The 26879-nt window shown below is 38.8% G+C and overlaps 1 protein-coding gene across 3 annotated transcripts in view; it reads left to right on the top strand.

The window, feature by feature from the left end:
* The first annotated feature begins 662 nt into the window (after positions 1-662).
* KLHL2 (kelch like family member 2) overlaps positions 663-26879 on the top strand; it is a 60561-nt gene continuing 34344 nt past the window's right edge. The window contains exons 1-4 of one of the 3 annotated variants that reach the window (XM_061373113.1): positions 663-866; positions 3640-3765; positions 8400-8506; positions 13202-13323. In XM_061373113.1, the coding sequence (XP_061229097.1) occupies positions 844-866; positions 3640-3765; positions 8400-8506; positions 13202-13323 (378 nt within the window). In that variant the 5' untranslated portion in view covers positions 663-843. Of the gene's footprint in view, positions 867-3639; positions 3766-8399; positions 8507-13196; positions 13324-20198; positions 20289-26879 lie in introns of those variants that run through there. The other 2 variants (XM_061373119.1, XM_061373128.1) reach the window with 2 other exon arrangements.

The raw sequence follows: 26879 nt of genomic DNA, 5'->3' as shown, positions 1-26879 counted from the left end.
TCAATGCACGTTCAGGCTTTGCTTTGCCCCCTGCTCAAGCTGCAGCCATCTGCATGATCCGATGTCAGGTCAACTCCACGGCTGGCCTGAGACGCTCAAACTGTCCTTCACAGTGTGCACCTGGGGATGGGTCTTCTCACAGAGGCCTGTGTCGTTTATAGAAAAGCACAAGCTGCGGTTCCAGGGACTTAAGCACCCGTGCATCCCCACGAGAGTGCCCCGAGTCACCCACCCTGGACTGAGGTCCCCCTGGCCTGGGCACCCTGTGGGCCGTGGCCCCGAGTGAGATAGCGGGGTGCGCCCGGCCCGGCCTGAACCTCTGCTCTCCTGGGCGGTGGGAGATGCGCCCTCGTCTGTTTTAGGGTCGAGAAGGGCATCACTCCCAGGCTCCTGCCACTTGAAAGCCATGCTTCTCCCAACAAAGAGCAGCAGCACCCCATCCTCTTCCTAAAGCCCCGGGACGCGCCCGCCCCACAGAGGAGCAGCAAGCCACAGCCTCTAGGACACCCAGCGCAGCCCCCTGGCGGGAGGCTCCGACGCAGAGCAACCTGCCCAGTCGGGACCGGGGTCACCTACACCGCTTGAGGAGCAGCCACCCTCACAGGGGCCGCGCACCCCCACTGTCCCCCACCGCCGCGCCTGCGCGCCGCGGCCCGTCCCCGCCACCGCCCTCCCGCGGGCGGGAACCCGGAAGTGGGCAGCACTGGCGGCTCCCGGCGGGTAGTGGGGGCTCCGCCGGTCGGGCGCAGCCGGTACCCCGCGGCGGGGCAGCGGTAGCTGGCATGGTGCTGGTGGCAGCGCGCCGCGCCCGCGTTGCACGGAAGAAGTCTGAGCGGATCCGCGATGGAGATGTTGCTGCCGCCCGTGTGAGTGCTGCGGTGGGGCGGGCGGGTTGCGGGGCTCCTGGAGCCCGCCGGGACAGCGGTGCAGTGCCGTTGAATGGGGTCGCGGGGCCGGGCTGGGCCCGGCCCAGCCGCCTAGCAGCGAGCACCGTGGCGTGGCCGGCCCGGCCGGGTCCCCCGGTACTGTGGGGGAGCGATGCTAGCGGGCGGGAGCTGGCGGGAGAGTCGTGTCGTGTCGTGTCACGGCCCGGTGGCGGAGCCGGTGTGTTGTGCCGGCGGGACAGGGCACTCCAGGGCCGGCACGGCCGCCGGGTGGTTTGCGATGTCCCGTCGTGCCGCTGCGGTGCCCGGGCGGTGTGTGCGGGGCGGGCATCGGGGGGGCTGGGCCGGGGCCGTGGGCGCTGTGGCCCCCGCGGGCGGGAAGGCAGAGCTGCGGGTCCCCCTTCGCCCCGCCGCTTTCCCGGGCGGCTTCCAGCGTGCGGGGACGCGCTGCTTTTTTTTCTTTCCTCCCCCTCACTCCTGCTTCCTCCATATGTGGTTCCGAATTACTCCCTGTTTGACTCAGCAGTCATGTTCATCGCGCTCTCGGTTTTCTGGTTATCTAGTTAAGCATCTTTTTTAGTAGCAGTGAGCTATGCAAGCCACGTATTTATAGCTGCATTTCAGTTGGGTCCATCCATGCTGCAGTTCAGCGTAGCTTCATCCTGCGCCTTCGGGAGGCAATTTTCAGGTATGCTATGGGTTGAGGTTCTTGAGAACAAACCAGCTGCAGACAGCTTTGACCCAGCTGGTGAAATGCTAAGAGAGATTGCAATAACTTAAGGCAGACTAGCAGTTCTCTAAACAGAAAGCATATGACTGATGGTCTGGTAGGCTTCATTACCTTAAAACAAAGTCATCCTTTGTGACCGACTAATGAAACTTCACCGAATGAATTTATGCTTCATAGGAACTTCTCCAGGTGTAGGTTGCTTGACAGCTCTTTACAGGGAACTCCAACCACTCTTTTTCCTTGCATATCTGAATGTGTTGTGTATATAGTCTGTATACGTATGCAGATAGTATACATTAGTACCTGATGCATTGCTCTGGGATGTAAAGGTGCCACAGAAGATGTGAATTGAAAAGTCCATGGTATAAGTAAAAGCTGGATCAGAGTTAGTCTTAGTTTTGAATGTTTCCTGAAGTTATTAATTTCAATATATAAGTTTTTTGAATGCCAATCGCTAGATATGTCACATAATTAGAACAGTAATATTCAGTCTAAAGGTGTTTGCTAGATAGGTTGTGGTTTGGTTTTGTTTTTGACCTCTGTAGTAGCATGTGTATGTGCTTTATAACGTGTAACTTAGTTTTTTTTCTCGATGCAAAAATGCAGTTACTTGCACCTTTTCAGTAATGAGCTGTATAATTTTCAAAATTGAGCATGAAACTTTAATTCGTAGCAGTTTCATAGTGCAATATTGTAAGTTGGTGGTACTTTGTGTTCTGTAGTTGGACCTTACTTTTTTAGCTGGTGTTTTACAGAGGCTTCTTTCTATTTCTTTGTCGCTTGATGCAGTTTCGTGATGTTTTGCTCCAGACTTTGTAGATGGGTTTGGAATCATGAAAAGTAGAACCAACAACTTTGCATGGGGTTCTGTGTTAAAATCTTAAAGTATTGTTGACTTTTTCTTTTAAGCTTCTTTAGCATTCCCAAATAAAGCGTTTTAGGTATGGTAGAAGTGAGACTGGAATTATGGGAGCCAATGCATATATTCAATTTGACTAGTCTTACCTAAAGCAGGTAAGGTTGAGTTTTCATTTGGATTCAGATCTCTTATGTACTCAGAGTCAGTTACCAAGTCACCAAGTGACTTCAGGGACTTTGAATCAATTTCCAGTTCACAGGTTCAGGAATAGAATTACAATACTGTAAGTGAAAACATCACTGATGTTTCCTTCTAAGTACTACAACAACGCATTTTGCCTTGTAAGAATAACATTGTGATTGGAAACATGAAACTCACTGGCTTGGCATGAAAAGCACACTTGCTGTTTGGACAATCCTAGAGATGGAGGGGTGCACATAGTCATTTTTCTATAGGAGTTAGTGTCTGTAGAACTTGGGTATTTCTTACAGAAAGTGATACCTGTAGGTAGAGCTCATGATTATTCACACTGCTAATTTTTTGTCTTGGTATTTTGAGTGGGTTTTAGAGAGTAAGAAAAATTAAAAGATTGGTCACTTGCCTTTCAAAACATCAAGTGGATCTGCAAAACTACCCAGTTTTTCTCATACTCGCCTGTCTTATGCTGCTGCTAGGGAAAGCCTGGAGAATTATAGTAGTCATCATGTGGTCTTCCTGTCAGAAATGAGCAAGGAGCTGCATGAACTGGTAAGGAAGGTCCTGGTGGAAGAGTAGAAAGCAGCTTTTTTCTTGCAGGTAGTGAAGGCTGGGGTGATGGATGCTGTGTGGATCTATCTGTGTGGGCATCAGGCTAAAACTTCCCAAACCTCTGTTTCTCCTCTCACGTAATGGCTTGTTGGACATATTCTAGGGCATCATCTTCATGTTTTCCTTACTGGAGGTTGCTGTTAGCCCTGAGTGCCCCTGTCAACCTCACTTGTGTTTTTTCCAACTTATAATGTTGGTAATAGGGAAACCAAGATTACTTGGAGTAAAGAATAAGTTGAAGTGTAAATCTTTTCCTCCTCCCCAAGATGAAGCTGGAGAAAATGAGTGACAGAACTCGAGAGTAGCAGAAGCATTAACTTACTACTTTTTTTTTTCCCCCCCTTTTTTTTTCCCCCCAGATGTACCAAACTTTGCCATCAGAAGCCCTTGGATCTGAAAGATGATAACACTGAAATTCACTGTCCTGTTACAGTAAATCCATGGCACATGAAGAAAGCTTTTAAAGTTATGAATGAATTAAGAAGGTATTACTTTACTGCATTCATCTACCTGGAGTCCATAATACATTTTTACTTTCATTTGCATTTATTAAGTTAATAATAATAGTTTGTTTATTAAGAGCATTCAATTCCAGAAGTGTAGGTGATGAGGTGGCTTGCATATACAATGAAGTGATAGCTGAATGATAGTCATGTGATGATAGCGTTAATGCATGCAGTATGTTTTTGCCACTCATAAGTTAATCAAAACCTCGTTTGTGAGACTTGAAAAAATACTTTGAGGTTGTATTCAAGGAGTTACAGCTACTGATCATGCCTTGTAGTTGATCCTGGACAGATGAAAAGTGACTCTGTAGTTGAGCCTAAGGCTCTTTGTGTGCCTGTTTCTGATTTTTGTGGTAAGCTGCTAACTGGAAAATGTTAAAATTTTGTAGTCTGGAGACATAGGTCAGAGTCTAACAAATGTAAAAGAGCCGACAGTACATTATCATAGAATCATAGAATGGTTTTGGTTGGAAGGGATCTTAAATATCATCTAGTTCCAACCCCTCGGCCATGGGCAGGGACACCTTCCACTAGACCAGATTGCTCAAAGCCTCATCCAACCTGACCTTGAGCACTTCCAGGGATGGGGCAACCTGTTCTAGTGTCTCACCACCCTCATAGTGAAGAATTTTCCTCTAATATCTAACCTAAATCTACCCTCTTTAAGCTTTCTTAGTTATCCTTTGCTTGCCCCCTGAGAGAAATTGATGAATTCCCAAATCAAATATTGGAAACAATTTTTTCTCAATAAAGTTTTATAAGACCTTGACTGATACTGCCATCGGTTTCAGCAAAACTGAGAGACTGGTGCTGATGCTGTTCTCTTAGCGCCCATATTGATTTATTTTCTACATATGAGTAGGTGAGATGGTGTTGAAAACTGTGACAGCTGGTAATTAGAGCTCAGTTGTGAGCTCTTTTAATTAGGACTCACAACTATTACTGACAATAATTCAGCTTTATAACTAACAGCAACAATTGAGAAATTAAATAAATAAAACACTTCTTCAGCATAGACAGTACTAGAGGCTGTGAAAGTCCCGTAGTCCTTTGTTATTTCCCATATAAGATTAAAAACGGGAGAGGCTTCACCACAAATAAAAGACAGTAACTGATACTCTGTTAAAGTATTCCTCTGCCTTTGATCTTCGCTGTTCCAAACGGGTAAATCTTTAGATACTGTGATCAGATCAGTGTATTTATCTGGCTGACAGTTTGTATTGTACTGGAAGATTGAAGAAAATTATATGCTGAATATAAATGACTGAAATCCAGTTTAAAAACTTCCATAGTGTAAGGCTAATGAGACAAGAGCAGGGTCTGTTTGTCTATGGCTCTATCAGCCTAGTTACTTTGTGTTAAAAGGACTGATACTTGTTGCTTAATCTTACTTATGCGCTTGGGTTTTTCAAGGGTCGCAAGTGTCTCAGGAGTGCAGTAGAGCCTGGCTAGAGCCAATAGCCATGACTTCCAAAGGGTAGGCAAGATTTTAGATGAAGAAACAGTTTGCCGGAATGACGCTTACAAGTTTTGGAAGTCAGAAACCTTAACCCACATTTTGTTGTGTTGTGAATATAAGAGATTTACGGTCTTCCATGTGTATTGTTGAAGGCTGTGGATTATTTTCAGAATATATTTTAGTTTCCATGGTTACTTAAATTTGAATTGCTGTAGAAGCAATTTGAGCAATTTTGTCTTACATGTGTAAGTAGTTAAAGTTGGAACAGGAGCAGTGCCATGCAAACCTTAACTCTAGTTCTTAGCAAGGTAGTTGATGCAGAAGTGTTTACTGTTTAAGCTGAGTACAGCTTCTAAAATAGTAAGTGGTAATTAGATAATATGATAAACATATTAAATATTTGCTTTTATCCGTTGGAAATAAACGGAAATATTTTAGACTTCATTACTCTAAATGAAGGCCTAATACTAATAAAGTAAATTATATTTTCAATTTTATTGACTACATTTTTAAAGTGGTTTATCAGTTCTCTTCATTACTGTAGCACAAGCAGGTATTTGCCAGAGGTATACTCTCCAGAAAGTAGTTAACTAGTGAAGAAATCATCTGCTTAAGCATCTAAAATACGTTTGTTTTGGAATGCTTAAGTCTGTGAGTTTATATTACATTTTTGGCAGCTGTCAAGTTGCCTGGTTCTGTGAGCTCATAAGAGGGTTTTTCTGTGCCTTCAAATTTTGACAAATTTGAGTAATTTTGTCCTGGGTAGTTTTTGTCATTTTGTTACTCACCATCACCTCAACACTGAGTCAGAGATCGTTAGGAGAGCTAATTAATTCTTGACATATGATGAAATTACCCTCTGATGCCTATCTTTCCTCTTCATTCTAAATTGCTTTTATCACAACGAATTTGACCTTACTTGTATTTGTTAAAATCTTCAGTCTTACAAACAGCGCCTTAACGAAATCTTCTGAAGATGTAGGTAATGACCTTTCTCTAGATAAACCAATGAAGAATAACCTGAAAGCTGGTAAAGTTATTCTTAAACCTATACTTTTTTCTATCCTCCTTCCCATTTAGAATCATAGAATCATAGAATAGTTAGGGTTGGAAAGGACCTCAAGATCATCATTTCCTTTACCCCTTCCCCCTCATTTCCTTTACCAAGATGTACCCCCTGTGGCTCTGTTCATTTAGTTGCTCTAAACAAACAAATTAGTACAATATCACTTCAGAACTCAAGGTTTTCTAAAATAAATAGGTATGCCCTCTCGAAATGAAGGTGCTGAGTTGCTGTGGAAGCTACAAGACGCTTGGAGCAGAGCACATGTTTAAGTTTATAAGCTTGTTTCTTTAGTAGTTCATTTAGCTTGCCAGCTTTATAGTAACAGAGCATATTCATTCACCTAATGCAGTTCCAGACTAGAGATGTATCTGGACTGCATCTAAGTTACTATGTCTGTACCTGCACAGTGTATTTAAATAGCTGGAGTGTTTCGTCGATGTAGTTCTTTTGCTTCTGGCTTCATTGTTATCTTTGGTATTTTTGTGCAGCTAAGTATAGAACCTTTTGTTCCTGCTGTCAGGATAAGTGCAGGTGTCTGAAAAAGCTGGGTATCTGATGGCCTCTAATGTGCAGCTTTCCGTTTCAATTTCTGTATAATAAATGTAATGATTGTTTCTAAGCTCCTCTGAATTGTGTGTTTCATTTGGGTATGGTCATTGCCTTTATAATATACATCTTTTTTGATAATCATATTGCAGGCTAAACATAGATAGTTGCTATAGGGATTAAGAACTGAAAGGGTGAAAACATTCTAATGCCAGAATTGCAATACAGTCCCAAAGGTTACTTGTTGCCACCAAAATTGTTGGTGTGTGACCTCCACAAGGCCAGCTTACTTGAGACTGTAATCAAAGAAATTGGGTGATTGCAGAGGCTGAGAGATCACAGAGTTTTCTTTGGACTGAGGTGAATATCTGAGCAGTTTTATCTAGCTCTGTCAGAGCAAAATGCAGCTGCTTATCCCAGTCTCTGCTGCAACTCTGTGTAGTGTTGGAAAGTTGCACTTCAACTGCAAAAGATATGCAGGAAAGGTAAAAACGCATCTTTTCAGAATTCAGAGAATTAAAAATTACTGTATTGATGTACAGCTGTGACTCCATCCTTAAGGAGTATGTTCTGTTAAATCATGCTTTCCCCTTTTCACTTTTTGTCCTGGCTGTGAGTTTTGCGATATGTGTGCTACTACAGAGTCAGTGCTAGCATGAGAAGGAAATAAAAGACAACTGTGACTATGGCTATTTCGATGCTGGGGAATTGTAGGCTTCTGGTGTTGTGTTGTGGTCTGTCTGTTTCCTGTCCCATGCCCATAAATTGGATCAGAGACAGTACATGGTACGGTAGGTTTAAATGGATGTAAATTGCACTGGAAACACCTGTATTATGAATGATTATAAATGAGATATTACCTTATTGCAACAGAATAGGCAGGAAAAAATTATTGCAGTCACAAAAAACAAGAATGCAAAGGATGCAATGAAGACAAAAAGTCAGGCAAGATATGAAGTTAACCAGAATAAATTCTAAACTGGTCAGAGTGGAAAAAATAATTGCTATTGTGTGCATGGCCTGTGTATGAAAAATGCTTGGAAAACAGTAAACACAGAGTTGATCAAATAATGATTTTGAGCAATTAAGTAGTCATGAGTTTGCAGTGTAATGTGATACAGGCACACTTTAAGTTTGGCTTCTTTGTTATCTCTGAAATCTTATTTTTTTATCTCAAGTTTTTAGTGTTTGCATATATAAAATTCTTTTTTCTATTCAAGTTATTCAAAGAAGCCTAGACCTCAGGTGAGAAAGTCTTATAAATTGCACTGATAACAAATTTTGATTATTCAATGCAGAGAAGTTCTGTGCAAGAAATCCCAATTCAGTTGTTTGATGTTGAGAAAGTTCTGTGTACCCAAGCACCATCTGTAATCTGAGTAATAGCCATGTGGTTGTGTAACATCATTTAAAAACAATGCTTCATCAACATTGTCTGCCTGCCTCTTTTAGGGCATGGGGAAAGAAATTGTGTGTGATATTATATACTTTTCTGTTGTAGTTCACTTATGTGAAATTGCCTTCTCTGATATTTCTAAATAGTCAAAACTTGCTGTGTGATGTGACGATAGTAGCTGAAGACATGGAAATTGCAGCGCATAGAGTTGTGTTAGCCGCCTGCAGCCCCTACTTCCATGCCATGTTTACAGGTACCAAATGTTGCAATGCTTACTATGTTCTAATCCAATCCAGCTGTATAAAGCACAAAAATCAAATGACTTTTGCTTTTATAGGATTTCATTTAATTTTTAGATAAGCCAATAGGAATATTTGGGATTCTTAATGATTTTTTTTTTATTTCAGTCTAAGGACTTACTGGCAACCTGTTCTTTGTTAGCATGATGAATGCTTTAAAAAGTCTCCTTGATTTAAACAAGTTGATCTCATAAGCCAGAAAAAGTAAGGGGTTTATATCCTTTAGGGCTCCAGTAATCTCATGTGTCCAAATGAAGGTTAAAATAACTTTTGTGTGTTGTATAAATTATGTCCTTTAACAACTACTGCTGCTATGTTCTTCAGACCCTGAATACTCTAGGCTGTTAGATAAAAAAGCTTTCTGTGGCTTTGGCAGCTCATAGCTGGAGTGCATGTTTGGGTATTTTTAGGGCAATTCTCCCTGACAGATGTACTCTGCATCACTGCCACAGCTTTTCTTTGCAGGCTTGATTCTGCCTCTGCTTGCTGCATGCTGGCCAAATTACTGCTTTGCTGCTACAACAGGAATGCTGAGGGCTTGCAAGGCTGAGATAAGTTCAGGTTCATAGAAGCCTCCAGCTGAATTCCTGTGCTGTGGGTTTAGTTCCATAACAGTTATAAATCATACTGAAATCATGTGGAATTTGGTGTCAAAGTGAGAATGCCACTAAATGCATGTTAAAATTAACTTCTCAAGTTTTGTCTGCTCCTTTTCAAATGTTGTGCCAATTTGGAAGTTAATGTTAGCTGTCTGAAATGGAAAGAATTCTCTGCAACATATTTCTTCTGACCATCAGCTCAGGTGGAGGCAGAAATGTGACTCTTAGCCTGCCTGTATACAAACAAATTGGAGTTTGAATAACTTCCACTGTATGCAACTGGAAAATTGATGAAGTTTGAAAAACTGCTGTGTCCTGGGGAAGCAGCTGATTATTCTTGATTTTACATGTAAATATATTGACTCAACCAAAGCTAGAAATGGAGTCACTACCAGCAGCAACAATGCTTTTGAAGTTGTGTGAGAAATTAAATATCTATTCCTCTAGTACTTCAAGTTTGTTTTTGAGGCAACCATTCCAGGTGACTGATACATTTCCTTAATTTTTACTGCTGTCCTTAAAGTTAGAATGAAAACAGCTGCTTCTACAGTTCCTTTTCATCACCTTAGTAACTGAGACACACAAGTCTCTTTCATTAGCTGCATTTTAAAGATTAGCTGTTGTTTACTGTCATATTGAAAATACTCTTTACTCACAGTATAGCTTTATATTGTGCTTTCTGTGATTAAGACATTTCTGCTTGCCCTGACTGCCCTTTCTGTGGAGAAGTTTGTTACCCCTTAGGAGTGCCAGTGCAGCAGTGTTTGTGGCTACTCTCCAGATGAAATTGCTGAAATCTTGGTTCTCTCCTATCTTCAGTCCCTTTAAATTTTTTTTTGCTTGTTTTATGTTTTTAAATGTAGGTCATCTTTGACCCCCAGCGATGTGGGAGGTGGGAAGGTTCAAAGTGTTTAATCCATCCATCTGTGGCGATGTTTGGGTAATTGGTGAACCAAACTGGTGGGAGTTTTAAATAGAAATCAGCTGTGGCTTCAAGATTTATCAACGGATCTTACACTGCTCTCACAGGTTGCTTTCAGCAAGGCCCAACTGTGGTTTTGGTGTATTTCAGCTATTCCTCACAGAAGAAAATCCTGAAGTTCATCATAATTGTTATCTCCGTGAACCTTCAGTTCACACTTCTTAGGTGGATTTGTATTCTCATCCAGTAATCTGCAAGTTCAAATAGCAAGTTTGATCTCTTAACCATCTGCAACCAAATGGAAAAGTATCTTTCTCCATCCAGAATAAAACAGTGACTGAAAAGACAGTAAAAAACACTGCAGTTTTATGCTTCAGGGTTACTTCTTAACTAGAATTTAGAAGCATATATTTAGACATGTTTGGAGGTTACTTCCATCTTTCTGAGTCATTAGGTACTGACTGCTGTGCAGGCCGGGATACAGCATTAACTGAGATCAAACCGTCTGCCTGGGGTTTTTTTCCCTGTTTGCACATGTAATGGTAGAAGTGGCCTTATTAAATATCCAGAAAGTTACTGCTTTTAAAGTCACAGAATTTATGAAGTTAGTAAAAATTATCCTGGGAAGATGAAACTTCTGGGACTGTGTTACTAGGAATAATTCTTCCTTCTGTGTACAATAGAATTCTTGAGAAATATGTACTGTGATCTGAATTAAATACCCTTAAATGTTCAGAGGAAAGGCTTATAAAACGTCACTGAAGGGACACTTCTCTGGCTGTAGGGCCTGGCTTGGGACAAGGGTGACCTTGTTAAATAGATTTTTCCACCCTAAGTATCCTGTAGAAGAGTCTCAGGCTTTAAGCCCAATAAGGTCATTTATTTAAGTGGCACAGAGGTAGAAACAGCACCTGAGTTTAATTTTCTCTTACATAAGAGAAGGCAGTTATCTGTAGGGAATTGCATGTTTTCTCTGCTTCAATTCTCTATTTGTAAAATTCTGTTAAAGAAAAAAAAAAGAAAAAGGAAAGAAGCCTCCTTACATTACTTTGTGTGAGGAACCATATAAGCCTTTTAGATAGCCTTCTAGGAACTTCAACTCAACTAGTGCTCTGCTGCTCCTGCTTGGGAGGTTGGATCAGCTCAGTGCTTTCCTTTCTGCTCATTATATGCTCTGCATTCTGTTCATTATATGGTTTCCTGTCACTAACAACTCTGTGGAGATACGGTGGTGCAAATTCCCAGTCAAGAACTGAGTTTTTCAGCAGGTTGTCTCTAGACTGAGACAGTGTTGCAAGTGAATCTATGGTTTCCTTTATTTGATCCGTCAAACAAGTCTGGATCACAAGAGGACTCCTCTAGAATTATAGTAAGATGGCATTTCTGTTTAGCATGGAAGGTAGAAACAAGGGGGGGGGGTATTTTTATTTTTCTATTTTTCTATTATTTATTTTATTTTTTAATATATATTTTGGGTACTGTTGTTAAATGGAGAAGGTGCCTCTCCATGGCTCTAGAAGCCTTGACACAAATCTGGAAACAAACCTAATGTGCTTGCAGTATATCAAACTCTGCTCTCCCACACACACAATTTTCCCAAAGGACCACCTCCACAGCAGCTTGCATAATAAATAACTTGCAGCATACATACTCTGAAGATCAATAGGTTTAATCTGTGTCAAACTAGAAGTAGAAACTTGGAATACAGGGCCCTGCAGAGGACATGCAACAGTCATCCTTCAGAGGTGTGGGGGAATGTTTCAAAACAGCAGGTGAAAAGAGAAAATTCTGCAGGAGCTGGATTTTGCTGTTTTGATGTGGTCATTCATCAGTGTTTTCTAGAATGCTAGCAGCCACTGCTGGCATTAAGTAGTATATAGCTGTAGATGGTCTTCTGCAATTCCTGCCACTTAAAATGTTGATTTAAAAATGCCATTCCTTACTTTTTACCTCAAAAAAGAAGTCGTAAATAATGGCAACAAATTTCTCAGTGATGATATCTTTGCCAAAAGTGTTGAGTAAAATGGTAACATTTGGGTAAAATTGGGTAAAATGGTAACATTTGGCACCAGTCCTGGAGACCACAGGGTAACAAACAATGAAAATGCATATGTACTTCATAAAGAAATAGCAGCAATCAGCATCTTCTTGCTCACTTTCCCATCCTGCCTGCTTCTGTTGTTTTATACATTAAATTTACTACCTTAGCAATACCCTTATTTCTGGATGCCTAGGGTAAAGAAATAAGAATACATTTAATATAGAAAAATGAGAAATTGATGTATCCAGAGACTGGGATATATTCTTCCAAAATCAAAGTTTATATATCTAACAGCATAACCAGTGTAGTTTGTGTTTCACTTTCCAGTGCAAGTCAGTGCAAAAGGGTTAAAGGTCTGAGATGAGCAGATGTGTTGCTGGTAGTCATGGAGAAGGTTATAACCATTACTTCAAAATGTATCTTTGTGCAATTATTTCAGATTTAAACAAAATGTTTCAGTTTGAGAAACATCACATTTTAGAAGGCAGAAGCTATTTTGCAGTCCTTTCTGTGAAGATCAGTTGTGGCATATGGCCAATATGTCAGCCTCCACAAAATGAGATCCAACAAGTTTTCCCTTGCTTACCATTTTATCTTAGCTTGAGTTTTAACTGTGAAATCAGATCTGTAACAGAGGTGAAATTGCAAAGGGAATAATAAGTAGGCAAAGAAATATGTATGTTAATTCTTCTGTGGGAATATATTTTTTCTTATTTAAATAAAATTACTCCAGACTGCATTTGGTGTGCTCATTCGATTAAGAAGTTAACAGAGTACTTTAGTAGCTTGCTTTTCCAGCAAAATGTTTTTGTACACATTTGAAGAGTCTTATTTATGTCTGATAACAATATTTTCCTAATATTGTACATTGGAGAAAATAGGTTGCCTGCAGTAAAAGTATTAACTCAAGTAGCAATTGCATAATGGAAACAACAAAGTCTTCCTTTCTCATGGGAGGGAAAAAGGAAAGAAATTGAATTATTATTGAAGTTGTTTTATTATCACAACTGATAATACACAGAGTTTGCTGTTATTAAACTTCTATTTTTTTTATATAATTTACTTGACTAATAAACTGTATTTCTAGGTGAGATGAGTGAAAGCCGAGCTAAGAGAGTTCGCATAAAGGAAGTTGATGGCTGGACTCTAAGGATGCTTATTGATTATATTTACACTGCTGAAATTCAAGTTACAGAAGAAAATGTGCAGGTAAGTGAGAGTATTATCTGCAGTGAAAGGGATGTAATATGCAGGGTAATTTATTTTGTCATTGTGGTTCAACTTCAGCATGGGAAATCTCATTTGCAAACTGGAATTTTTTCAGACCTTTTGCTTGCAAAGCAAGTAGTCATGCTGTTTAAATTCTGGGTCAAATTAAAAGACTAGTGAAGTAAATGAAGAGTCAGTTGGCTTTTAATGGGCTTTGCTACCAAACCTTATGTAATACAATAAAATAGATTTCCTACTCTGCCTAAAATTAATGCTGTCGGCCACCTCTTTACCACCCCCTCTCTGGTACTTCATTGCAATTTGCATAAGGTAGATTTGCTCCTAAGTGTGAAACCATATTCTCTAATTGAGCTGTTCTGTTTGTTTTAATGTATTTTTTTTTCTGCTTGATTTTAGAATAAAGTACTTTCTTCTGCTCAGCCTCTGTACCTTGCCGGTGGCTAGTTGTGCAGAAGATTTTAGCTACTGCTTGTTTTTTCTTAAATCAGTCAGTATCTAATGTGAAGGTTTTGTTCATCCCACACAGAGCTAATCATTTTTTGTAACAGGCTGTATGTTAAGATGAAACTTCAATTAGAATAAAACAAACACGGGCTTAGAAAATGTAGATTCCTTAACCACAGGTCCTGGAGATGGAGAGTGTAGAGTCTCCTTTTGCTATCTTTTAAGATTTGGTATAGATATTTGGTAAGTTTAAAGCTAGTTGCATAACGTGATATATTTAATTCTCATGTTTTTCTTCTTGCTCCTTTTCCCATGTTTCTGCTCTCTCCAAGTGCCAAATTACTAGCAGTTATTCTCCTGCTTTTGCAGGGGATAAAACCATGTTGCTGTTGTTTGGCATTGAAAACATCTGTTTTATTGGGCCTTAGGCTGAAATTAATAGCTTTTTGTTGGCTGTTGAATCCAGTGGGTCACTGTTAGTTTTAGCTATGCTTGATTGAAGACCTAGAATGAGAAATATTACCAACTTGAAACAAAATATCCTACTACTAAACCTTTCGTAGCTTAGATAAAAGCATAAGTCTTTTAGTTCTGCAGTGTTTTCTTTGTAAGGAATTGTTTATTTCTCATATGAAAATGGGTGTACATAGTGGAAAAAAACTTATGTTGTATCTTGCCAATCTGGTGGTTACACAGATCTGTGTATCCCTGTGAAAGACCTTGGGCAAAATCCCAGAGGTGTCAGAGTTTCCCTGATAGAGGTCTTCTTGCTTAATAATGCTTTTTTTTCATCCTTAAAGCAGAATATTCTGTCTGGCTGACATACCTTAATGACCTTAATCTTTTGCTTTTGATCCATAATATCAGAGTGGACTCAAGAGGCAGCGTACTGTGTTTTGGCTGTAGGTGCTGCCTAGGAAGATGCATTTTAGCCCATTGTTATTAATGATTCTTCTACATTTATGTGGAAGAAAAAAATCAGTGTTACGTTTCTTCCTCATACAGGACTCATTAAAGGCCAAAAATATCCAGATTTAAAGCTCCTGAGGCTGTTAGGGCTTTCTTTTTCACAGCTGCAGATTATCTGTTTGAAGATATATCTGATGGTGTTGGGGATTGTGATATAAATAATGTGGCTTGGTGAGTAATAATACAAGTTTGTGGCTACTTGAGTACTGAGAACACAGCCAAGCTTTTAAGTAGATTTTGATTTATTGGAATATACTTGCACTTTAATATTAATAATGAATATAATTTTAATATGACTGGTAATGAATGTAAGTGTAAAGCTATTCTCACTTTGTCACTTTAATCCTTTTTGCATTACTACCAGTGGATATGTAGTGTTATTTGCATTACAGCAGAATTGAATGCTGTAGATAAAAATGAATACACTGATGCAGGTACTTCTCCTTAAGTTTGAAAGCCAAGGTGGGAAAATTGTTATTGTGAATTTCTGGAAACTTAAAAACCTAGCACAGACTGTCAGGCGTTAGTTAAAATGTTTTCTCTGCATAAATGTGTTGCATACTCTTGAGATTAATTTGAACTCTCAGTTTCCTGACTATATGACAGGAATAAGTATTGCTAGAAGGTACAATTTTGGTAATGGTTAAATTTTGATCTTGTAGGAATACAGAGCCATGAAATCCTAAGATGCTGTGTAATATTGTCTCGGGTCAACTTTTTTTGTTTTTATATTTGGGCTAATGTGATAAAGTGGAACTTCAGTTTCTAGGTAGCTTGTTATGATTCTCATTCTGATACTCTGCATGGGGTTTTGAGTGCATTATTCTGCCTTTTCAGGTTATACATTGTAAAAATAAGTATAAAGTTAATTTTATTAAATAAATTAATTTTTAACATGTGATGCAATGTTTGAAAAGGGTGTGCACACTTCATGTTTAAGTAATATAGAATTGCTGAGTACTCTTTGGTATTAAAATAGCCACATTGTATATTTATGAAAGCTATTTACAAGTGAATACTTAGTGGTATAGCCAAACTCACTGGTCTTTCTCAAGGGGAAAGTTGACTATGAGTTTCTTTCATTAGTATCTTACTTGATCTAGATGTGGACAGGAGAACACTTCCTTACCTTTGCAACTTCTGAGTAAGAACTGTTAATTTCTGCTCTCCACTGCTGTGATCTCACTTATATTTTGTTTCTTGTTTTTTTTTTTTTTTGCGGGGAGAGTGAGTGGTGAGGAGGAGTAAACAAGTCAGGTGGAATCAGTGATTGAGGAGAAAAACACATTAGTGCATAAACTGTTTGTTATCGTTACATTAGTTAACTACAAAAGAACATTTGTTCTTTTCTTAGTTCTTGGTAGATTAGGTTCCCTGCCAGCCCCCAAGAGTAAGGCAGCTGGTACATGAATGTATACATTCTTGGATTTCTTCTGGTATTTTCCCTCATTTAGAATGAGTTATTTTATCATTCATCTCTAATGGCACTCACTTCGCGTAATGCTATACCAGTGTTTCTGTTGTATTTGCGTGTGTCACGTTCCCCTGTGTTCTCAACTCTCTGCTCTTCCTTTTTCTCTTTTATTTTTGTATTTTATTTTTTTTTTTGTTTCCCAGAAATGCAATTAAATGTCAGACTTAATGGAGTATCACATTTTTCATGTTTTAAGAAAGGAATATCAAAGTTAATGTTTTCAGAAGGCAAAGGAACTTTATTGCACATCAAATTTTTTCAATTTTCATATAGGTATTAACTACACGCAGTGCTCAATGTGGGAGAGTTAGTTACTATAAGAAGCTCATGCGTGAGTAACTCTCCCACACTATGCATGTGCAGTTCAGCACGTATTTAGTCAGCAGTATACCTAGACCTGAACTGAGCACAAATACATTGGAGAAAAAGTTCCTGCAGTTGTTTGTAGACTGTGGATTTGTTATGGGCTTTAGAGGTCAGGCTGATAGAGGGAGAGATATGATTGTGATAAACACCAGATAAAGATGGTTGTGTTCCTTTCTGATTCCCTGCTACAGTCCTCTGTTCCCGTAGTTGTGCTGATACAAGTGTTTGCTGTACTACTTTATAAACCAGGTCACTCAACGTATGTAAAAATAAAACCAACAGCAAAACATTCCTCCCTGCCCCCCAGCATTTTTTTTGTTGTTGTTTTTGTTTGAGTTATTAATGGGATCACTTCAAGGATCTGGTTTGTAACATGCTGCTGCTGGTTGTTACGTTCACACAGCACTTTGGGTTAGTGTATTGAACTGTCAGGGGCCAACATGTCCTTGCTGCTTAGGGAAGACATTACACATAGCTTCAGTTTGGACTTACTGATAGTCATGGTGTCTTGCTTTAGAAGAAGTGGAAGATAAAAATCACAAATAATGGTATTTTTGCAAAGCTCTGTCCTGCCTTATTTTTCCCTTTAAAGAATTGTGTTAGGTACAGCCAACACAAAGTCCGAAATCCTGAACAGGATCCTTTTAATATATATAACTTTTTGTGTTCATTTTCTGAAGTTATTCAAGAACGATGTGTGTGTACGACGAAGCATATTATAAACACAGAAGTGCACAATATGCATCTTTCCTTTGTAACTCATGCTGTTCATGCAGATTGCTATCTGAAGTATAACACACATGCTTCTATCTGCATGGTGTGGTGGGGTGATGGCTTAAGATTTCACAGCACATTTGATTTGGGGTGCTGTCAAAACATCTGAAAAAGCAGCTGATTTCTCTAAGACATCTGCAAAAAAAGAGGATGCTTATGTTGTCCAAACTTTTTACTAAGGCAGTCATTCTACTGTATAGTATTTGGTAACATGGGCTTTGACTATTTGTGGTACCTCTTGTCTGGCTCAAAAACTTTGCATTGTTATTGAATCCTAAAAAGTCCTCTAGCTTGAAAATGAACAGGTATCTCACACCAAACCCCAAAGAAGTCCTAAAGCTTATGGAACAGATATGTGCTTTTCAAGTTGGCCAGTTTCTGAATTTTGTTTGTGGCATGACCCACAAACAGTTGGACAGAGAGGACCGAGGGTCCTTAAGGAGCAAAAAGAAGGAAGAGTGGGAGATTATAGAACACCATAAAAGATAATTGCTATTGAACTCTGTAAAGCGAAACAGTGACTGAATGTATCTAGTCTTGGCAGAGCATATTTCATCTAACAGTGAAAACTTTGTAACAATCCTCATGTAGTTTGTTCCAGTTGCTTTAATAGCTTCCCTAGTTTCCTTGGTCTGTTCTAGGCCTCCTGATATCTTGTAAAGCAATTTGTTGCTACTTTTGCTGTAACAGTCTTAAGTATTGAAAGACATTCATACAATTTAATTTTTCTCTTTAGACTGAACATCATAGATTTCTCTTTGGAGGTAATGCTTTCTAAATCTTTTACCATTCCTCTTGCTCTTCTAGACTTTCCATTTCACCTATTGTCTACATGCTTAACATGGAATGACCAAAATTGGACCCAGTAATCCACTGAGGCCTTGTTAATGCAGACTAGAGTGAAATTATTATCTTGTGAATAAATTATAGAGGTTGTTTCTTTATGTCATTGAGTGGGCTCTCTTTTCCAGTAACATGACATAATTTCTAGCAGTCACTCTATGCTGGTAGAGACAGAAAGAATGAAAACGTGAATATGATCATCATGCACTGGGAGAAGGAATTTGTGGTACCTCTTATTTTTGGTAAATGCCAATTTGAGTGTTGTTGTAAATACCTATCCTTATTAGCATACTACTTTTAATAAACTTAAATCAGAGCCAGCAAATGTTGTTACCTGGCTTATAATAGTAGAGTGTCTTTTAATAAGTTTAGAGGGCGAGACTTTGTTTTTACATCAGGAACTATCTGTTAGGAAAAGGTGCCAAATTTGCAAGTCTGTTTCCAGAGTACAGCCACATATTAAAAGTGGTTTCAATAAGAAGTGAAAGAAATTAACTACTTTAATTTTGGAGAAATGTTCAGTTACCTTTTAAAACTTGGCAAGAAAAGAAAAGAAAGGCCTACTGAAAATCCTGTAAACTTACGTCTGTTTTGGAAGTGGAGGGCAGGGAAGGAGAAGAAAGGTGTGTACAAGTCACTTTTAAAATGCTTGGAGTATCTTTTGAGGAGATTATTACACAAAATAGAATGCAGAAGAATGAATAATCCAGGCTTTTTTCTGTTGAAGAGGACAAAAAAACAAACAAAACAAAACAAAACAAGAAAACCAACAAGAAACCACCAAGGAGTAGATATTAGTTCCATTAAAGTGTAGCAAAAATATGTGTGACCAGTAACATGAAGCCTATGTAAACCTAAGGTCAATGTTTACCATGTTTACCATGCCTAATCTTTACTGAGTACAAATTTAAAGGCAAAAATAAAATTCTGCACAACATGCGACGTTCCTTATTTGTTCCTCTGCTGAACACTAGGATAAACTTAGATCAAAATATTCAGAATAAATTGTTATATTTAGAAGTGGTCTGCTTAAGATGCATCGCAAGCAGTTTTATGTGGGTGCGATATGTGAAATGACCGCTATTTAGGTGTCACCAGCTTCATATGAAACTTGTAATACCAGAATATCAGATTTGGTAACAAAGTTGTGGGTTTTTTGTTTGTTTGTGTCCTGGGTTCAGCTGTAACAGTTGTTTTTCTCCTTCTTAGTAGCTGATCCAGTGCTGTGTTTTCAACTTTAGCCTGAGAACAGTGGGTTGTCGGTATTTTTTCTTTTCGTCTTTAAACTCACGTCTGTTCCCTTCTTCAGTACCTCTTCTACTAAGTACACCAGCGTACAGGAGCTTAATTAAAAAGTGAGTTCAGGATCACAATGGAATTCCCAGTTTAACAACTTACTGTTGCACATCACCAGAATAACAGCAGCTCCTTCTGTGTGCTTTTAGCTTGAAGAAAATGTAAAATGACTTTGTAGAAATCAGTTGGTAAGACTCATCACTTAGTATTTGCTACAGTCTTTGAGCACTTACATGATCAAATTACTATAGTTTAAATTCCAGTAATCTTCAGAGCCATACTGTCTTTGTATCTGAGCTGAGAGTCAAAATTTTAATGCTTGCCAAGCTTTACCCTCAAAAGAAATAGACTGTGTATATAAATGGTGAGTAAACTGAAAGTCTTTATATGAGTTAACAACAAATACTGTGATGTGTAAAGAGCATAAAGCATGGTGTTTTTTTTTTTTTAAAGTAGTTTCATTTTAGATACCTTAGAGTGTTTTTCAAGAGTTTCTAGGCCTACCAATCAATTATTTCTTTGAAAACTAAAGAGCATCTCTTTTTCCCTTATTGAATGAAAAGATGTCCCTCACCTTTCAAAGGTTATATTCCGTTTTCTGTATGAACACAGGAAATTTTCTGTTTTCAAGGGGGTGTTTTAAAGGACTTTTCCTTTTTAGAACTGAAGGCTTGACTGTCCTTTACAGATGTATGATTGGACATCGTAAGAGGAGAGAGTTCATTTCAGTGCTTGAACAGACGTGCGTTCTGTGTCCTGGAAGTATGCCTGCTGCTGTGTAAGTGGGTGGGAGAGATAAAAGAAATACTTATTCAACTGAACTGAATGCTATGAAGCTTTCACTAAATCCTATGATACAGTAGGTCCTGTTTTAAATATAACATTGTATGTATATTATATACATATATATAACTGCTCTGAGACAAAATAATGCTGAAATTGCTTCCATGGGAACTTGGCTGTTCTCCTTAAGAGAGCCTATGAAAGATGTCTGGAAAAAAAAATGCTGCACTTGATTTAGGAACCTAATAAGGACAAGAAGGGAACAAGTTTGATCTTGATGCATTTACAGGTGTACCTCTCTAGGCACCTCTTTAAGGACTTTTTGATAACCAGGGAAAATGAAACAGCTTAAGTGAAAGTGTATCTTGAGAAGAGGGAGCGCTGGGAAGGCTGGATCTAGGCAGTGAGAGCCCTACTGGTCATGATTAATGCCTTGCATATCACTTAAAGACCAACAGATAATTAATAGAAGTACAGTACCTCCCCAGTTGTGCACTTTATTGAAATACAGGGCTCCTTAAGAAGAGTTTATCCTGAATTAACTGCAGTCACTGAATGTCTTTCAAACAGAGTATTATACATAGACAGTGCAGTTTGGTGGTGAAAATATAGGTAATGACAGCAATTTTTCTGGGTGGAAGCAGTCACAATCTTCTAGCAGATGCAGGTAACTTAATAAAACTTTTACTGTTGTACCACAGGTTAAATTTGACATACCTTAAGTTTGCAGGCTTGTTGATAAAGGCCTTTTATTCACTTGCATTTGTCTTTATTTACTGACCACAATTGCCTGATGACAGCATTTGAAAAACATTCTTCAGAGAATACCTAAGTTTCCACCAGAAGTCTTCATTATATTAGTTACTAATGGAATACTATTTTGAATTCCTAGGTGTATGTTTTAAGCCCATGGGGTTTTTCCCCCCTCAGTTCTTTGTTCATCAGTCATCTTGCCTCTCCATGGTACCTGAACAGCCACTTCCACAATCATTCCTGCAACACATGGCTGCTTGCATATCTGGGACTGGAGAAAGAGCATTAAGCCATATGAGTACCTTCCAGGCTGGTTTCTTGTAAACTCTGAATATTCCTAATGGAGAATGAAATTAGGTCAGACAACACCACTCCTAGAGATCATTTTTTGAAGTGAATGAGGTGAATGAGTTTAAGTTCTCTTACTGTCCCTAAGTAAAAAGAGCAGTATTGCGCTGATTTCCCTGTCAGTAGCTGCAGTGTGGTGTTTTTTTTTTTTTATTAAAATAGCTCTGACTTTATGATAAAGTTTATAAATATCATTGATGGCATCTTTAGAGCTGAAATCTGTGAATTTGTATTTCCTGTGACTTAAATTTAACTTGCCAGAAACTCAGCAAAGTATCCTGGTGCAGTACATAGCTTTTTTAGACAGATTGTTAGGCCAAATCTTCATTAAAACTGTATAGCTATCTTTCAAGCTGTTCATATATTTTTTTTTCTGAGCTCATACTCACTCTGATGCCCAAATAATCTCCCGTAAACTGAACATTTTGGACAGATTTGGCTGACAGCAATTGATACAGCTGCTCAAAAAAATGGATTCTTTTCACATGTTAAATAACATGAAATGTTGAATTGTCATACTGCATAATTTGTCAGTACTATTGAAAAAAACAAAAGTGGTCTCTTCGCTGTTTTCTGATGGCTCAAATAGGTACACATTGAGTCTTGTTTTGATGTTTTTACCTGTTAAGACTTAATAATCATCTTGCATGCTCCAACAGCTTGTCATACCTGCCCCTGCAGCTAGTACATGTGTTTCAATATTTTTTTGCTGAAGGACCAAGTGTTAAGCCATATACATGCTCTCTTTTTTTAACTTCTGTAGGTAGGGGATAATTTGTCAAGATAAGACTTTCACAAATGAGCTACATTTTTCATCAGGCACAAGCAGTTATGCAGTGACAGACTAAATTGTCAGCTGCATTAATTTTTAGATGAAATACCAGTTGTCAGAAACCAAGTAATTAACCCTGTTGTCTGTAACTCGCTTTCAATATTGGACTAGACTTTTAGAATAAGGGTTAAAATTCAGGAACACCAGTGCAAAATGCTCTCTCTTAAGTGCATCGAGGCATTTGAAGACTACGTGGTGTGTCCCAGCATGCAGAGCCATGCAGCTTGGCTGACGATTCTCTTCACTGTGGTTTATGGGCTATGCCCTTCTCAGAACGTTTTATGAAGAGAGACAGGTGTATATGTAGAGATTTTAAGCACATAGGGTATCTCAACTGATGCTTTAAACTTTCTAATTGATGTGATGGTTTCAGTGTCCTTTTAACAAGGCCCTCCCCCCCCTTTTAATATATGATGAGTAAGATGCTAATTACTGAACCTTGGCGTGACAAGTTACAAGCCTGCTTGTTTCTGAGGGAATTAAAATACTTGTTGCGATCTTCGGTTCCCTCGTCTTCCATATACTACACCAGTGGGTCTTCGCTGGACTCAGCTTGATCTTGGAAACCACTGTGTTTCCACAGTCACATTTCACCTTTACTGACACTTTTACATGGCCTTCATGGAGACCTAAAACCTCCTATCCATAAACTCTTTTTTTTTTTTTTTTTTCTGCTAATGGTTTTCAGGTAACTGCACTAATTCTTGAAAGCTTTTTTTCTTTACAAAGTGTTTTATGTAATACAGATGTTGAGTGTCAAAAGCTGTCAGTGGTCAGTGATCTTATTTCCTTGACACAGATTAAAGCTGTAGGAGGAAATGGAGTTCTTTACTGGATTGTCTTATAGAGGTTTAAAAATAAACATGCCTTTGGTCTTTCTGCTGAACTCCATCATGGCTGCAGTGGCATAGCTACTAAATTCTGGAACTGTTTGCAAATTGTGTTTTTGCAAATTGTATTTGCAAATTGAAGTTGTATTAAGAGTCATTCAGATTGAAATATTTTATAAAACTTGCTCATCCTAATGATTTAATGATTAAAACTGAATTTAAAAAAATCAGTTAATCTTGATGTGTATTTAAACCACTTCCAATATGGTAAACCAAACTTTCGCTTTTATTCTTCTATGCCAGCACACCTCTTAATACTATTAGGGGCTTGCTGACACTGCAGAGAGTTACTAAATCCAGGCTGACATCAGTTTTATTATAAACTATATTCATAGAAACATGTTTAAGGTTTACTAGTCAAGAATTTAATGTTGGACTAAACAGCCTGTTTGGTCCAATTCGTTTGATGTATAGTTAGTATGCTGTTTGATTGTGTGCGGAAAGAGTACCGGTGAAGTACCACTGTTTAGCTATTGTATGTATTTTATACATTAGGTCTCAAAGCAACCATCTGGTTACCTCCTTTGACCCATTTTTTTTGTATTTGTGACAACAGCTTTGAGGATTTTAATAATGGGAAGGCACAACTAATATGGCTTAGCTGGAGGAGAGACAGTGGCACACTTCTTGAATTAATATGCATTGTAAGACATGTCAGGCAACAGTAAATGATATAATTTTTCCAGTGAAATAACCCTACTATGCAATCTTCATTTGCTTATACATGCCTGCCTGTCATGAGAGCGAGTATAGGAAGGAAGGGAGTAGAGGAATGTGATCTTTCTACAGGTGTATTGTATTACCAATGTAAGCTTCATTAATTTGCACTTTAAATGAGTATGCTTCACATACAAGAGCTGCTGAGCAAAATGCTAAGCAAAAAACTTTGTGGGGAAACTAATATTTTCCTGTCAGATTTTAAATGCAAAAATGGTGGTAGGACCATCAGAATGAGGAAAAGCACAGATAAGGCAATTATTCCTTCCTGAGGTATTCACATTTTTACATTCCAACCCTTTTTCTTCCTTTTCCTCTTTTCTGAAGATAACTTGCTGCTTTCTCTCCATCTTCCAAGTGATGCTTTATTTTCATTTTGCTGGCATTTTCCAGTTCTCCAGGCAATGAGTCTTGTTATAACATCTTTTTGGTTTTTCCTTTTGCTGTGGCCTTGCTGAATGGGAGATCCCAGAACTTTGTTCCTGGAGAAAATTGGGTAGGCAGAAGGCTATGAGCCTTGTAAAAATGAAAAGATACCTGACTGGAAATTTGAGCTGTTGTACACTGGCTTCTAGTTGCTGAAGAGAAATAACGGAGAAACAGAACTGAGAATGAGCACAAGAGATAAAGTATGTCTAAAATGCGGATCAAAAGGTATGAGGAATGAATGAAAATTGTGGTGAGGCTGTAAAAGACTGTCTTGGACTATCAAACACCAGTGTGTGTGGGAGGTAGAGAGTCCTGAATATCTTCTGGAGGGAGACTGAGGTCTTATGGACTGAATCACAGATTTACCCTATTTCAGAATCTTTGTTCCTTAAGAAGATATTTTGAAGGGGCGTAAAACCCACTCAATTTTGTATATTTAGAAGAGACACTTCTGGGCAAAGGCAGTAAAGAGTCTTGTAGCTTGGCTGTGTCAGCATGGTCTAAGCAAGAGCCAAGGAATGAATCAGAAACTCATGGAGGAGGTGATGGGGTGAGACAGAAGTGAGGTTGAGGCAGGAGTACATTATAGAAGAGATACTGATCTGTAATCCTGCACTTCACAAGCATGTGATTCTGATTGCTGTGGGAGGTGAATGGGAAGTCACTGAGGGATTTAAACAGGCACGTTTAATTTAAATGATAAAAAGAATAAACCACTTTCACTCAGCACTGCAGCTCTAAATATAACAGCTGTTCGTTTCCTGCATATTGTTTCTTTAATGAGTGATTTGGGAGGCTGCCAAAGCCATGCATGAGCAAGGTGCCAAAAAATAAGTAAGGTAGAAAGTCCCAGTTATGCCGATGGACTGTGCAAAGTGCATCTTTTTACAGACCAAAGATGAGGCACTGAAGCAAATGAATACGAATAATTCATCGCTAGGGAAATAGGATTTTATAGACATATATATAAAAGTAATTCTTGCATACCTATGGAGAAGAAACTTAAAGTGATGTGGCTGAGACTATAAAAAAAATGTTAAATTCTCTAGGTGGCTATTCCCTGCAGTTTCGAATCATACTTTAGTAAATCAGTACAATGTTATTTGGTGATCCTGAGCATCAGAGATACTATAAAGGATTTTTTCTGTTAGTGTCAGGTAATATAAGGGAAGCTCAAACTTACCATAGGTTTTAGAATTCTATTTGAGTTGTGCATAGCTCCTAAAAACCTCCTGTAATTCTTTGAGTGGTCCAGAAATAACCATATCAAAGGCTTTTGAAAGTCAAGTTAGTTGTAGTCCCTCCTAAATTGTCACATGATGAGCAATAAATAGATCAAAAATCCCTAGGGAGCACAGGAACAAATAGGAATAAATAGTTGGCTTTCACTGATTCTGAATGGTTGTAATCTGTCGCAAGCTTCCAAAGAACAGATTTTCTTTAGTTTTGAAAAGTAGGTAACGAAAGATGTAGGTGATAAACTGGTTTAGGGACTTTTTTCAATACCAGATAAAAATAGAAATTCTTACTGCTTTCTAGCTAAGCTAGATGTCGGGCTAGCAGACCAAATTTAATGTTGGAAAGTGTAAAGCAATGCATGGAAAGAAAAATCTGAATTACTCCCACGTATTGCTATGTTTTACATTAACAGCTTTTCCCAGAATAGAATAGCATACTGTAGTCACCTTAGGAAAACTTCTGCTCATTGTGAAATAGATGCTTTAAAGAGGAGTGTGAGAAAAGGCACAGCAGCATCTATATGTCATTGTAGAAATCTGTGTTCTCACCTGTAACACTCTGCTGGATGATCTAAAATATGACGTGAATAGCACACTTTGGGGAAAGGCTTAAAGCTGTTAAAGGCATGGAAAAGCTATCATTTAAGAGAGGGAGAAGATGAAGGCCTTTTTTGGCTTGACTCTGAGATGACTAAACAAGGAGTCTATTTTTCTTCCAAAATTTATTTGTTTCAAAGACTCCACATACCCTTTTAAGGGTAAAAGAGTTATGTACTTATGCCTAAAGATAGTAAGTTTTTCTTTAAGATACCTAGAGAGGATTGCACAAAGCCATACATGTACATATGTATTATTATTATTACGCTTAGAGTGTATGCCTAATGAATAGAGTATGTTGCTGCAAAATGTGTGAGAAGAGCTGTATAAGACGCAGAAGGTAAGCAGTGTGCTTTTTCCAGCTGTGCTGGTTAATTTGGAAATGACTATGTGAGAACCCTAGGTTACTATTAGATAGACTGTCTTTCAAAGCAGATGTTTTCACCCTGTAAGATTTAACCTCCGTAATTAGGTGAGAGCATATGAGGTCCAGGTCTGGGTTGGGTTCATCTGTTCTGTTTTCCTCCATCCTAGGTTTCTTCTTCCCCTTTTCTATTCAAAGGGGGAAAGACAGAGGAAGACACAGTACTGATAGAAGCATAGCCATGCTGCAAAGCTTTATTTCAGTGAATACTAGGTTTGACCACATACTGGGAAAGGGAGGATGATGTAACAGATTCTGTCTCGAGCCGGACGCCAAACTTGCTTCCAGCACGGCTGAGAGCATCGAGGGGATCCCTGTCTGGTTACAGCAGAGCTAAACAAAAACAGTTCTAGGGGCA

The sequence above is a fragment of the Neopsephotus bourkii genome, unplaced genomic scaffold (genome assembly GCF_033783945.1).
Source record: "Neopsephotus bourkii isolate Nb327-2 ecotype Australia unplaced genomic scaffold, CSIRO-AGI_Nbou_v1 NB_168, whole genome shotgun sequence".
Classification (NCBI taxonomy): domain Eukaryota; kingdom Metazoa; phylum Chordata; class Aves; order Psittaciformes; family Psittacidae; genus Neopsephotus; species Neopsephotus bourkii.
The sequence above is the reverse complement of the archived record's forward strand: the minus strand, read 5'-3'. Positions and strand labels throughout refer to the sequence as shown.